At 38.9% G+C, this 14,844-nt stretch overlaps 1 protein-coding gene across 5 annotated transcripts in view; it reads left to right on the top strand.

Annotated features, from left to right (window-relative positions):
• Window positions 1-14,844, top strand: part of COL14A1 (collagen type XIV alpha 1 chain) — a 215,351-nt gene that overhangs the window by 46,438 nt on the left and 154,069 nt on the right. For all 5 annotated transcript variants that reach the window (XM_086695199.1, XM_086695201.1, XM_086695198.1 and 2 more), the window contains 3 exons: window positions 10,019-10,174; window positions 11,018-11,137; window positions 12,235-12,399. In XM_086695199.1, the coding sequence (XP_086551325.1) occupies window positions 10,019-10,174; window positions 11,018-11,137; window positions 12,235-12,399 (441 nt within the window). The remainder of the gene's footprint in view (window positions 1-10,018; window positions 10,175-11,017; window positions 11,138-12,234; window positions 12,400-14,844) is intronic.

The raw sequence follows: 14,844 nt of genomic DNA, 5'->3' as shown, positions 1-14,844 counted from the left end.
TCCTCCCCCGTTCATGCTCTGTCTCTCTCTGTCCCAAAAATAAATAAACGTTGAAAAAAAAAAATTTAAATAGTTGAAGACAGCTGTAGTGTCTTCTGGTCTCTTACAGCTTTTGAGCAGAGAAGAAATGTAATGAATGTGATGTTTATGGGATTGTCAGTAACTGTTAAGATGCAGGGCTCTGAATGACAGCTGAAATGCTCTTTTGGCTCCGGTTCAGGGAGTGGGCTTTACATACCTGCAAATTGTCATGGTATCATTCATCCCAGGTTGGATATAGGACAAGTCAGTATGACTTTGATGTCATGTTCTTTTTAGTGGCAAGGTTTGACATTCTTTCCCGCCCTCCCTCCCTCCCTTCCTTCCTTTGTCCTCCCTTCCTTTCCCCCTTCCTTCCTTGCAAATACTTCTCTTCTGTGAAAGGAGTTGCATAGCACAATGGCTAAGTGGTTCAGCCCTTGGAGTTGGTCCTGGATTTTAATTTCAGCTTTCCCAGCTGCTCAATGTGTGATGATGGGCAAATTATTTAACTTTTCTAAGTTTCTAACCTTTCTTTTTCAATGGAGTGAGAACACCTACCTTGTAGTATGAATATCAGGCTTAAATGGAAAAGACACAAAGAAAGCATCTGATGAAAGTGGTCACTAAATGGCAAGTCTTTTTATTATTGTAAAAAAAGGAAACCATGACAACTGTTTGCCTCAGTCAATAAATAAATAACTATAGGGGCGCCTGGGTGGCGCAGTCGGTTAAGCGTCCGACTTCAGCCAGGTCACGATCTCGCGGTCCGTGAGTTCGAGCCCCGCGTCGGGCTCTGGGCTGATGGCTCAGAGCCTGGAGCCTGTTTCCGATTCTGTGTCTCCCTCTCTCTCTGCCTCTCGCCCGTTCATGCTCTGTCTCTCTCTGTCCCAAAAATAAATAAACGTTGAAAAAAAATTTTTTTTAATAAATAAATAAGTATATATATTTAAGTTTAATAACTAAATAACTATATATCTATATCAATGCCTATTGAGATCTATATCTCTCTCTCCCTCTTTATCTCTATAGATAAACAGATGGATAGATAGATAGATAGATATAAAGATATATTTATATCTATATATCTCCTTATATTTATTATAAGGAGTTGGTTCACATGATTAGGGAGGCTAAGAAGTCCCTGGGTCTGCAGTCAGCAAGCTGGAGACACAGGAGAGCTGATAATGTAGGTTTTAGTAGGGAAACTGTTAGGTTCCAGGTCCCAAAAGAGCCAGTGTTGCAGTTTGAGTCCACCCCGTTGTTCCCTTTCACTTAGTCTTCTGTTCTGTTCAGGTCTTCAGTGCATTGGATGAGGACCACCCACATTGGGGAGGGCAAGGTACTTTACCCAGGCTGTAGATTCAAATGGTAATCTCATCCTGAAACATCCTTACAGACACACTCCGAGTGACATTCGGTTCCATTCAACCAAATGTCTGAGCACCCTGCGGACCCATCAGGCTGACCCATAAAATTAATCATTCCACTAAATAACGAACTTCTAGGAAGTACGAAGTTCCGCAAACAAATAATAAAAACAGAATAAAGGAAGAGAATGATGGAGGGGTGCTGTCGTAGCTAGGGCAGACATCTGTCAGGGATGCTCTGAAAGGTAAGCCTCTGCCAAGACTGGACTAAATGGGTGCTAAGCTCACTCTGATTAATGTGAGCAAACACAGCTGAGAGGAGGCTTCTGTTGCTCACCTGCTAGAGGGACAACTTATAACATTAATGTGACAGGTAACCAGTGGCCATCCATGTTGCCTTAGGTGAGCACATTTTCTATGGCGGTGGCAGCATGGACCAAACCTTTGGAAGACCTGGAAGCCAGCCCTGGCTGTGCAGAAACCACTGATTCATTCGCTTGTCTCTCTGAACCTCAATTTCTCTTCTGAAAAATGAGGATGACAATGGCACCCCCAAGAGTATTGCCAGAATCAGAATGTGCCTATGTACTGAAAAGCCCTTTTTAGAACCATTGGTAAAATAATGTTAACTCTTAAAAAAAAAAAATCTTCAGTGATGCAGCTGAAGCCAGTCTTGGAAATGAGCTCTCGGTTTGGAAATCTGAACTTAACCTCATGAGAGACTTAAGTGAAAAATTGTTCTGTGACCACAGTTTTCCTTCAGATGTCTTGGTTAATGAATGGCCTCACTACGTATTTTGCTAGTGGCAGAGAAAAAATAATCTGAAGCCACTAAATGAATCTGAATCTGACCAGTTGTAGCGAAAATCATCATGAGAGTTTTTTGAGTGCATACTCAAATAATATGAGTAAAAATAGTACACGCTCTCCTTTCATTCGGCCTCCAGCATTGGAAAAATAGCAAGTCAGACAAACCTGATACAATATCCCTGATCCCTAAGTAACTTTCCCAGCGTGATAGAGCACCAGGGTGGGAGGAGGGACCACGTTTGGGCTGTCGTCATTCATTTTTTTCTAGTGCTTTGCCAGAGGTATAAATTATGTGAGAAGAGGTATTCCTTTTTAACAACACAATTCAATGTAGTTCCCATTCACTGACGTACTTCGTGCCGAAAGCGGAGCCAGACAAAGGAGATGGAAAGATAAGATGCAAATTTCTCATCTCTCAATGAATTCAATCACATCAGAGAGGCAGAAATGGAAACAAATCGTATTAGTCCAGCACTGTGAATACAGCAAAGCATGTGCAAATGCAGAGACAGTGAAGAGGGGCAGATAATGAGTCCTATCTGAGGACTGTTGGAAAAGCTGCATGAAGTAGTGAAGTGTGACCTGGGTTTTGAAGGATGAATAGGAGTTTATCTGGCAGAAAAAGGCAGTTTCTGTCAATTCTCTCTTTTTTATTTTCATTAACTATGTTGGTGAATACTTTTATCCGTAAATACATTGTACCTATTTCTATATAAAGCATACTTAGGTCACTAATTTGAATGCTATTAGAACAAAAAGAATAATATGATATAAAAGGAAGAGTTTTAACTTGTAATTTCCTGTCATTTTAACCAGAGTAGTACCTCCCCCCCACACACACACATACACAACTCTCTTTATATCATTCTGTTTATTTTGTTGTTGTTTTATTTTGTTTTTATGAGTAAGTGCCATACCCAGTGCAGAGCCTGGTGTGGGACTTGAACTCACAACCCTGAAATCAAGACCTGAGCTGAGATCAAGAGTCAGATGCTTATCTGACTGAACCACTCAGGTACCCCCTGATTCTGTTTATTTTTATAAAGCACTTTACAAAAAATCTGAATTCGGGGTGCCTGGGTGGCTCAGTCAGTTAGGTGTCTGACTTTGGCTCAGGATGTGATCTCATGGTCCATGAGTTCAAGCCCCGCATCGGGCTCTATGCTGACAGCTGAGAACCTGGGGCCTGCTTCGGATTCTGTGTCTCCCTCTCTCTCTGCCCCTCCCCTGCTCATGCCCTGTTTGTCTCTCTCTCTCTCTCTCTCAAAAATAAAGATTTTTAAAAATCTGAATTTATGTTATCTTGTTAGATTTTTTTTCCCCTCACTGAGAAATTAAGCAGCTGGAAGGCAAGAACGTTGTATGTTCCTGGTTGCCCGGAACAGCGCCTGATATGTAGTAAATATTAAATACATTTTGAATAAGTAAATACATTTTATCCAGAAAATTAGTCTCATAATACCAAATTAATAAACAAGTTTAGACCAGACTGATTTATACTAATCAGGGTTGTTGGGTTTTTTTTTTGTGATCCACTGAAAAGCTTTTATTAAGCACTCTGGGGCAGTGGTGGAGGGGGAAGGTTCAGTTCTGCACCTTGTCTGGAGCAGCTGGCCTGGAGCACAGCCCCTGCGGACAGGTAGGGGTGCTTGAATTAGCTTTGATTTTCAACACAGAGTTCTACCATGATGTCAGTAGCACAGTAAAATTGGGATAAAATTATTGTTAAAGAGACACTTTTCAAAAGGGGTGTTTAGGTCCTAAGTGCATTTACAGTTGGAAGGGAAAAAGTTTTAGAGGGACAGTTGGAAATGTTTGCAAATGGCACATACTAGCTGTGTGGATGTCACAGCAGGGGGAAGTTCTGTGGGGACACTGCTCCATTTTGGAGACTTTTTCCCCTACTTTCTAAATTTATATAATGTTGAGTACCTCACAGAAGTCTGTATAGCCCTGTGGCTAAAGCTTAGATTTTATAATTTTTTTAATGTTTGTTTTTATTTTCAGAGAGACAGAATACGAGTGGGGGGAGGAGCAGAGAGAGAGGGAGAGAGAGAATCCTAAGCAGGCTCCACACTGTCAGCAGAGAGCCTGATGTGGGGTTTGGACCCACAAACTGTGAGATCATGACCTGAGCTGAAATCAAGAGTTGGATGCTTAACCGACTGAGCCACCTGGGTGCCCCTAAGAGCTTAGATTTTAAAGACATGTTACTAGGGTTTGCCACTCCTTCACTGTGTGACCTCCCCTGAGAAAATCACTCAGCCACGTGTATCGTACTTTTCGTCCTGGAGTGGGACTGAGAATAATTGTATGTGTCTCATAGAGCTGTTATGACGTACATCACTAGACGAGAATAGAGGGCTTAACGTTTAGTATCGTGATGTACCTGTCAGATAGGGAGTTGTCATTTTCTCCTGGGGCCCCTTGTCATGCACATCCAGAAGCTGTAGGACCTAAAGGGAATTGCTCCTTTGGATGCTATCTGTGACCTCAGTGTTATGTTTGTGACCTAGCCCACATATTGGGTGCTTTCCTTTTTTTTCTTTTTTCTATGTTTATTTATTTACCGAGAGGGAGAGAGAGAGGGAGAGAGGGAGGGAGGGAACAAGTAGGGGAGGGGCAGAAAGAGGGAGAGAGAGAATCCCGAGCAGGCTTTGGGCTCTCAGCACAAAGCCTGATGCAGGGCTCCAACTTTGAAATGTGAGACCATGACCTGAGCAGAAACCAAGAGTTGGTGGCTTAACCCACTGAGCCACCCAGGCACCCCTGGGTGCTTTCCTTTGATTGCAGTTAGCTGCTTGTTTGTTTGTTTTTCTTTTTTCTTTTTACACTCCCTGCATTTTCAGAATTGCATTTAGACAAAGACCATGTTAAGCCAAGAGTGGAATTAAAATACATTCAAGAAACCATTTTCCCTGCCCCTTTTCTTTAACTTTAAATACAGTGTAAATTTAAATACTTTAAATGAGAGCAAAAAGGATTTATTTTACTAAAATAATTAATTACAGAATAATGTTTTAACAATAAAATGATATGTACTTACCTCTTTTAAATGCTGTTTTAAATTACATTTGACTGCAGAGTTTTACACAATTATTTACCTGGGCTCCCAAGTATGTCTGGTTTTCCACCACTTGATTCCTTAACACATTCCTTGATGCTTAATTTTTGTGGTTTTTTTTTCTGATTGGTCTCTCTCCATTTGAGAATGCTGACATCGGTCACATATTTTCCAGTGGAAGGAGATATCATTTGTCATCAGTGCTGAATCTGGGCTGTTATATTTTATTTTTTATTAAAAAAATTTTTGTTTTTAACGTTTATTTATTTTTGAGACAGGGAGAGACAGAGCATGAATGGGGGAGGGTCAGAGAGAGGGAGACACAGAGTCCAAAACAGGCTCCCGGCTCTGAGCTGTCAGCACAGAGCCCGACGCGGGGCTCAAACTCACGGACCGCGAGATCATGACCTGAGCCAAAGTCGGCCGCTTAACCGACTGAGCCACCCAGGCGCCCCTGGGCTGTTATTTTTAATAAGATTTGAACATATTCAAAATTTAATAAAATTTGAATATAGTTTGAATATAGTTTTTAAAAGATTCACTGCAACAGCTGGAGTTATGTTTGAGATGTGTGATTATTTTTAAAAACATTTTTTCAGTTACCCATTTATTTATTTTGAGAGAGACAGAGACAGTGTGAGTGGGGAAGAGGCAGAGAGAGGGAGACAGAGAATCCCAAGCAGGCTCTGCACTGTCAGCACAGAGCCCGATGCCAAACTGTGGGGCGCAGACGGTTGAGCTTCCAACTCTTGATTTCAGCTCAGGTCATGATCTCACAGTTCGTGAGTTTGAGCCCCACATTGAGCTCTGTGCTAAGAACACAGAGCTTGCTTCAGATTCTCTCTCTCCCTCTCTTCATCCCTTCCCTGTTTGCATGTTCTCTCTCAAAATAAGCAAACTGAAAAAAAAACTAAGAAAAAATAAAAGAAACTGCCAAACTGTTTTCAGAATCGTTATAACATTTTATATTCCCATGACACAATGTATGTGATCAGTTTCTACACATCCTTGTCAGCATTTATTATTATCACTGTGTTTTATTTTAGCCATTTGATAGGTATGCATAGTGAAATCTCATTGTGGTTTTAATTTGCATTGCCCTGATGGCTGATGATGTTGAATATCTTTTCATGTCCTTACTTGCCATCAGTATATTCTCTTTGGTGAAGTATCTGTTCAAGTATTTTACCAATATTTTAATTGGATTGCTTGGTTGTATTTACTAGTGAGTTTTGAGAGTCCTTTATGTATTCTAGAAACTAATCCTTTGTCAGGTGTGGTTTGCAAATATTTTCTCTGTCTGTAGTTTCTCTTTTACTCTTATTTCCATGGGCTTTCACAGAGTACAAATATTTTATTTTGATGAAGTCAAATTCATTGACTTTTCTTTTTATGGATTTGTACTTTTGGTATCAACTCTAAACATTCTTTTTTTTTTGTTTGTTTTTAATGTATTTATTGTCAAGTTGGCTTCCATACAACACCCAGTGCTCATCCCAACAAGTGCCCTCCTCAATGCCCATCACCCACTTCCCCTCTCCCCCGCCCCCATCAACCCTCAGTTTGTTCTTTGTATTTAAGAGTCTCTTAACTCTAAGAATTCTTTATCTTGTTCTACATTCTATTTTGTTCCTAAGTTCTGTAATTTTTACTTTTTACATTTAAGTTGATAATCTACTTTGAATTTTGATGTAAGTTATGAAGTTTAGGTTAAGTTTTATCTATCTATCTATCTATCTATCTATCTATCTATCTATCTATCCATCTTTCTATCTATCATCTATCTTATCATTTGTCTATCATCATCATCTGTCTGTTGCATGGATGTCCAATCGCTTGAGCACCATCTGTTGAAGTAGTTTTGCACATTTGTATAAAATCATATTTAGATTTAAAATCATAGAGTTGAGCATATGTGTATGAGTCTATTTTTGGCTTTTCTGTCCATTTCATTGACATATGTGTCTATCCCTCTCAAATATCACATGTACTGATTACTATAGCTGGATAGACAATGGGCTCAATATCTGGTAAAATGGTTTCTTCCACCCTCTTCTTTTCTTCATGATTGTTTCAGCTATTCTAGGGTCTATGACTTCCCATGTAAATTTTAGAATAAGCTTGTCTATTTCTAAAACAAACAAACAAAACTTTTCTGGGATTTTGGTAGGAATCACATTAAGCCTGTAGATCAATTTGAGGATAATTGACATCTCTACTATGTTCAGTTTTTTAGTCCATGAACACGGTAAACCTCTTCATTTATTTATATCTTCTTTTATTTCTTCAATCAGTAGTATAATTTTCAGCACACATATTTTGCAAATGCTTTATGTGCAAATATTTCATTATCTTTGGAGAAATTCTAAATGGTATTTAATTTATTATTTTTTCCCACTGAATGAGCACAAATTATATCCCATTGTGATCTTGATTTTTTAATTACTGTGATCACTAATGTAGTTAAATATTTTCTTCATTCATTTATTGTTCATATATATTTCTTATTCTCTATTATTGTGTATTCATGATTTATTTGTTCTCAGTACTGATTCTTTTCCAGTTTCCTATACTGTACTTGTCTACTCCCAGTTGTAACTTGTCTTTTTATTTTCTTTAAGGTGTTTTTGATGAACCACTTTAAAAATTTTAATATCATTAAATTTATCAATCCTCTCACGTATAGTCAATTAATTTTTTTGCTTGCTTTGGATCCATAGAGAATTTATATCTCCAGGTCAAAAAGACTTGAATGAGCTAAATAAATAGAAAATTTTTATTGGAAATAATTGTAAAATAGAAAATACCAGTTTTCATCATCCTCTTCTAAATGAGCAGGGGGAAATTGTTCCTTTTTAAGAAAGACCCTGTATACAATGTACCCAAACAATTAATTAAAAAGTAAAACAGTATCCACCAGTAGTTTTGGAAATTAAAGAAAAGACTCTCCATTTAAAGTTCCCCCATAAAAACTGAGAGAAAGAGATTCTTAAAGCTTCAAAAGATTTTAATTTTCCTTGATTATTTCCAAAAACTAAATTAATTTTTTTTTTCAACGTTTATTTATTTTTGGGACAGAGAGAGACAGAGCATGAACGGGGGAGGGGCAGAGAGAGAGGGAGACACAGAATCGGAAACAGGCTCCAGGCTCTGAGCCATCAGCCCAGAGCCTGACGCGGGGCTGGAACTCAGGGACCGGGAGATCGTGACCTGGCTGAAGTCGGACGCTTAACCGACTGCGCCACCCAGGCGCCCCCTAAATTAATTTTTATTCCATGACTTCTGGCAATACTACTATAATATTTCAGTGTAGTAGCTTTGTATTTGGTTATTAAGGAAGGGAGATTTGGTGCCCCAAAATGTAATATATAACCTTTGGATTGAGCTGTTCTGTTGAGCTTTCATAATGAGTATCTGATTATTTCATTGGCAAATACATTTTTTCCCCCTTCTGGTAAAAGGATCTAGGTATTCCATGCATATTTATGTCTGGGGGGAAAAGAAAAACAAGATTTTTTTTTTTTTTAGCATAATGTAGCCTGGTAGGCCTAGGGACATATACTGAATTGCCTACTCCAACCATATAGGTTGATTATGTTTCCTCTGGGGGAAAGTATATTCAATTTATTCATAATCACTTCTGTGTTTTGGTTTTCATTATATGAATGTATTTCAAATATTGTTTTATTGTCATTTTAATGTTAGATTACAAACAAAATAGGGATTTACTGGACAATTTCAAGAAGTTGACATGGTCACAAAGAAACATGCACCCACTATTCGTGATTGCCAGTCTTAATATGAACATTGAGCAAAGTTATGCAGCCCATTTGAAAGCACAAACTAGGGTATGAATCAATGCCGCTGAAGGTACTACCAATACTGAAGAACTCTAAGGGTTCTGAAATACACTAAAGATATGTTAGTATCTTGGCTCTGTGTGACGGTTAAGTGGTGGTTTTCACCTAGTCAAGCACAGACCACCCTCCATCAGACAGCTCTTGCTTTGTCGCAAACATCACTGCCAGCTGAGAGTTTCCCTGAGTGTAAAGCTCAGAGTGTAGCACTCTGGCCGCAGGGCATCCTTTCCTGGCTCCTTATTCTAAAGCCTGATTGAGCTATTTAAAAAGATAAATTACGAAGTGATTTTTAGGGACAAAATCTTACCGTTACATAGAGACAATATACGAAAGAATTTGAATTTGGGTAAACTCCTGGGCCCTTTCCCAATTTTCTTCTTCCACAAACCCTCCCTGTGTATCTTTCTTAGATTAAATGCATGGCTGCGACTTTTCCGTGGACTCAGGAAGCCCGTGTTTCTCTTCTATCACTTCCGCCAGCACACTTATCAGCCCAGGAGAGTTGCCTCTCTGCTTTCTGGCCGTCTTCCCATCTGTGCTGACTCTCCCACACTGGTTGCTAAGACCTTTCTTGGAAAGAATCTACAGGCTAAAACCCAAATCTGGATGATTTTTCACAGACAGTACTTTCTAAAATACACAGAAGTCTTGAGTTGCCAGGACGGTGTGAACCTGCCAGTGTTTTGCTAACTATTTCCAGAACATTGGCCCTGCTGCCAGCTGTAACCACAAGTTTTCCTAGTAAGAATGCATTTAAGGGAAGAGTTGTAAAAACATGGTTGCTTTCATAGGAACTTTATTGTGTTCTTAGCACTAAGTTATCTGAAAGGTGTAAAATAGAATCACTCTTTTCAAAGTTCCAGCAGTGATATACTTCTCTGGTTTGTGCTGTGCAGAAGTGAAGTTTTTCTGTGAAACGCCAGCTATCGCTGACATTGTAATCCTGGTTGATGGTTCCTGGAGCATTGGAAGATTCAACTTCAGACTGGTTCGGCTTTTCTTGGAGAACCTGGTTACAGCATTCAATGTGGGCTCAGAGAAGACACGGATTGGTATATGTTCCATTATTAGCAGAATAATGTGTAAATCTGCTAGGAAGCGTCATAAGAGATTTCAAAAATTTTTTACAGAGCGGCTTCCAGAATTCCAGGATCAACTATCATGATATTCCCAAGAGCGCAAGTTTGGATCAATAAATATTTATTCCCACTAATTTATGCTGAATGACGCTGTCATTCAGTTAATCATTAAACACATTTTAATTTCCTAAAAAGTCAAAATCTTCTCTGCCTAATAATAATAACTTCTAAAGTTGCAGCTGGTTTAAGAATTTATCAGGTATAAGCTTTCTTTTTATTTAAAAGAATCAGCTGAATCCAGTGGAATTTTGAACTAAGAAAATTGGAAATTGGAAATAGTCTTATAGTACAAACTAATCTTTGCCAAGTTAATTCCAGCCAAGATAAAAAAAAAAAAAAAACACAAAAAAATGTTATGAATCTTTGAGCAATATGTCTACTTTATCATATACAGTCTTATAGTTCCACTTTTTAAATAGCCATTAAGGAAAGCCATTCCTTTGAGAATAAAAATGAACCAATAAATCTAGATCGTTTATCTACAAATACAATCAGATTTGTTTTTTAAATACCAAGTGCCTAATTAGGTGCTCACTTCTAAATGGCTAGAAAATATGTACATTCCTCCTGCCCCAAGATACGTCCAAACTAATTCCTTAAATTGATGCCAAGAATTCCCTTTGAAAATACATAGTGAGGCAGAGCAAAAAATTGTTACAAAGATCAGGCCCTTTATTATGCTAGTTTCACGAACAGTCCACTAGATCTTTGAATAACTCATCATTTCTGGGTGGGCTTTCTCATCTTTTTTACCAGGTCTTGCACAGTATAGTGGTGACCCCAGAATAGAATGGCACCTGAATGCCTTTAGCACAAAAGATGAGGTCATCGAAGCTGTCCGGAATCTACCATACAAGGGAGGAAATACATTAACAGGTATGTTCTGTTCAGTTCATGTTTTAGCAACATACCTTGCCAAAGATTAGTTTCATTATTTCTTTCTGCCACTTTGTAAGGTTTGGCATAGTGCTTCTAAATCAAACTAAAATCTAAACTTCTTAAGTGGCTCTTTTCTCAAACTCAGCATTAAGAATTAAAACCCAGACACCCCATTTTTTATGCTGTATGAATATAATATCCCCAGAATGGTTTGGCTGGGCCAGAAGGAGACAGAATGATCCTGAAGGCTGACAGTCTTTGCCACCTGTTCTAGCTTTTGCCATTCATTCGCTTCTTTTCACCTGCTTTCTCCTCCAGCCACCCCTTCATTTAAACAAAAACAAATTTCTACCTTATTTTCAAGGAAGGTATTTTCTTTGGCCTTGTTTTGCCATAAGTAGTTATCATAAAAATATTTGTGTATCTTTGGCTCACTGGTATTTTTGATAAAAAAGGAGTGTAAGAATATTGAGATTATAATTATTCCAGCCACAGAGGTTGTCACAGGTTTTAACCTTGGTACACGCTATTTTCTTCTATAGACGCACAACGTACATGATTGTTTTAAACAGTATTGATGCTGTCAGTGGCTTTTAAGTAAACTGTTGAAATCTTGATAATTTCTTTGCCAAACTGAGGCATAATCTTTTTGTTAATACAACAGAAAACTTTATTAAACATAAATCTTATAACAATATTGCAGTATTTCTTTTTTTTTTTCTGGATGAAAAGTGTCCCACTCAAAAGTCAGGAATTCAGTGATCATTTTGGATCTGTCCCCACTATCCCTAAAAAAAGAGAGAAAGAATATTTGGTTCTTCAGCCCAACGTGTATTGGCCATGAATTTAATATTCTTTATAAATGTTAGTTACTGAAATGATGGAGTATTCAGTTATTTGTCTTACCTCTATTCTGGTGTTATATTTTTCATCAGATCTGTTGAGTAAAGAGTCATTGTAAACAGGAAGATGAAAGTTCATATCTAGTAAAATATTCTTGTAGCTCAATAAGTTATTCATCTTATTGTTATATTTTGCAGAATTGGAAGGCTTTTTATTAGAGATGGTTGGTGTGTGTTTATTTTATCCCCCAGGTCTTGCTTTGAACTACATTTTTGAGAACAGCTTTAAACCAGAAGCAGGAGCAAGGACTGGAGTGTCCAAAATTGGCATTTTAATCACAGATGGCAAATCCCAAGATGACATTATCCCACCATCCAGAAACCTTCGTGAATCCGGTGTAGAACTGTTTGCCATAGGTATGTGCTATTCATGGTCCTGTCTCCACCATGGCCACAGACACACAACCAGTTAAAACAATACATAATGCAAAGTTCACTTCATTGAAAGCCAGAAGACCTGGCTAGTTTCTACTCCTGGCTCTAGGGGGAGCCAGTCTTGTGATCTGAGCCCAGTTTGATTCCATGTAAGATGGAAGTGGTGGGAACTTTCATGCGCCCTACAGTGCAAGGCTCTCTGGGTGAGATACCGTCGATACAGTGTTGTGAAAAGCAGCAAGTGGAATGCAAAAGTTAGGCACATGTTTGTTAGCTTTTAGTTAGTGACAGCTTTATCTTTAAACCGCTTGATGCAGGTCTTTTCTCTGGTAGTATAGGGAGAAACCAGTTTACTGTTTTCGCGGAATTAAAGTCCCACAGCTCTTTAGAAAGCAGGAAGTTCTAGCTATGCAGAAATAGTATTATTTCTTTATAAGGTATCATTCTCATGGAAAAGGAGACATATGGCACACATTCAGAATAACTGCAAAACATTTAGATGATGTCACTGCTCTAGATTAAAATGTTTACGTTCTCTTTGGCAGCAGCAAGGACTTTTACTAAGTAGAGACCAAGCAAAACAAAGCAAAATAAAATACAGTAAAACAAGGCAAAACAAAATCCCCAAACAAGCAACAATTCCTCTGACCCATTCCTAGATTTTCTACTGGAAATTGGTTTAAAGAGTGTTCCATTCAAGAAGTTTGCGTATCAGCCATTGTGGTGGGTGCTGGGGCACAGAGATGAGCGGCGCAAAATCCTTACAAGACAAATTCCTTCCAAGTCATCATGACCTTTTCTTCTCTTTTCCAAGCTGTTTGCAACAAACTATTTGGTTTGGAAAGGTGAGAGAGAGAAGAGATTTGGGGCTATCTTCCCCAGAATATACATGTTGTTGTTGTCAGGGTTTTCTTTTTTCCTAGAATATTCTTTTTCTTTCCTTTTTTTTTTTCTTTTGAGAGAGAGGGAGAGAGAGAATGTGCACACATGCATGAGCGAGCAAGGACCAGAGACAGGGAGAGAGAGAATCCCAAGCAGACTCCATGCCGTCAGCACAGAGCTCTACATGGGGTTCAAGCTCATGAAGGAACTGTGAGATTGTGACCTGAGCCTGACACCAAGAGTCAGATACTTAACCACTGAGCCACCCAGGCGCCCCTCCCTGAAATATTCTTATATAAATACAAACTTGTTGGTTTTACCTAAATGCCATCAAGAGCTTTTTTGACATGAAGCTCATTGTCTCTTCATGCACTCAGTGTTATTTTGTTCCTGTGGACACAGATCCAACTGTACATTTTTTAAACATTTTTGTTAATATTTTTTAATGCTTACTTATTTTTGAGAGAGAGGGGTGGGGAGGGGCAGAGAGAGGGGGGAAAGAGAGAATCCCAAGCAGGCCCCACACTGTCAGTGCAGAGCCTGACATGGGGCTCGAACCCACAAACCGTGAGATCATGACCTGAGCTGAAACCAAGAATCAGATGCTTAATACGCTGAGCCACCCAGGTACCCCAGCTATACATTTTAGAAGCTTTTGTTGAAGTCCTTCAGGCAAGAAACATCAGAGAAATTTACTTAATTTTTATTTTTTATTTTATCCTTTTGTCCAACAGAGGAAATCCTTTTGGATGACCAACTAATGGGGTTAATTTATGTGTTTAGTCTCCATCCTGTTGTCTTATTGGTAATGAATGCATGAGTTTTTAAACAAAACTTTCAGTGACCTCATACAGATGTGATTTGGGCTTTTTCTCTGGAAATTACCTGGAAATCATTAGTATTTATTATCTTATAACCCCCTGAAGCAAATAGCTTGGAGACAGCCAGCACTTTGTCACTTAATATGCCAAGGTTGGAGAATAAATTACATGGTACAGCCAGGCATCTGAGAAGTAATTCATGCTGCCCTAGGTAATCTCTCTTCCTTGCTTCCACAGTACCTTTTTTTTAAAGAAAGTACACTTACATGATTACAGTGACAGGGATTTATAAAGAAAGGCTCCTTGTTTGCTGAAGACTGGGGAAGAGAAATCTGCCTCCGCACCCATAGAACCCAACCCTGTGCCCACCTTTTCTATTTATGCTTCCACTTACTCATTTTAATGTGTCGTCTTCTGAGAAGCAGCATGAGAAAGTGGTTACGGGCACATGACTTTGGATCTAGACTACCTGGGAATCCCAACTGTCCACTGACTGGTGTGTTTCCTTAAGCAAGCTAATTAACCCCTCTGGGTGTCAGTTTACTGATTCATACAATGGGAGAAACAATAGTGCCAGACTCCTAGGGTTGGTTGTGGGGATTAAATATGTTCATGTAAATGAAACACTGCAGTTCCCAGGATAGAGCAGGTACACTCGAAGTGTTAGCATCCGCTGCTAAGAAAGACTGGAAAAGTTGCATGGGGGCTGAGGATTTTCTGTCCC

Source organism: Puma concolor, chromosome F2 (genome assembly GCF_028749965.1).
Source record: "Puma concolor isolate L17-30 chromosome F2, mPumCon1.1.hap2, whole genome shotgun sequence".
NCBI lineage: Eukaryota > Metazoa > Chordata > Mammalia > Carnivora > Felidae > Puma > Puma concolor.
This window is presented reverse-complemented; position numbering and strand designations above follow the sequence as displayed.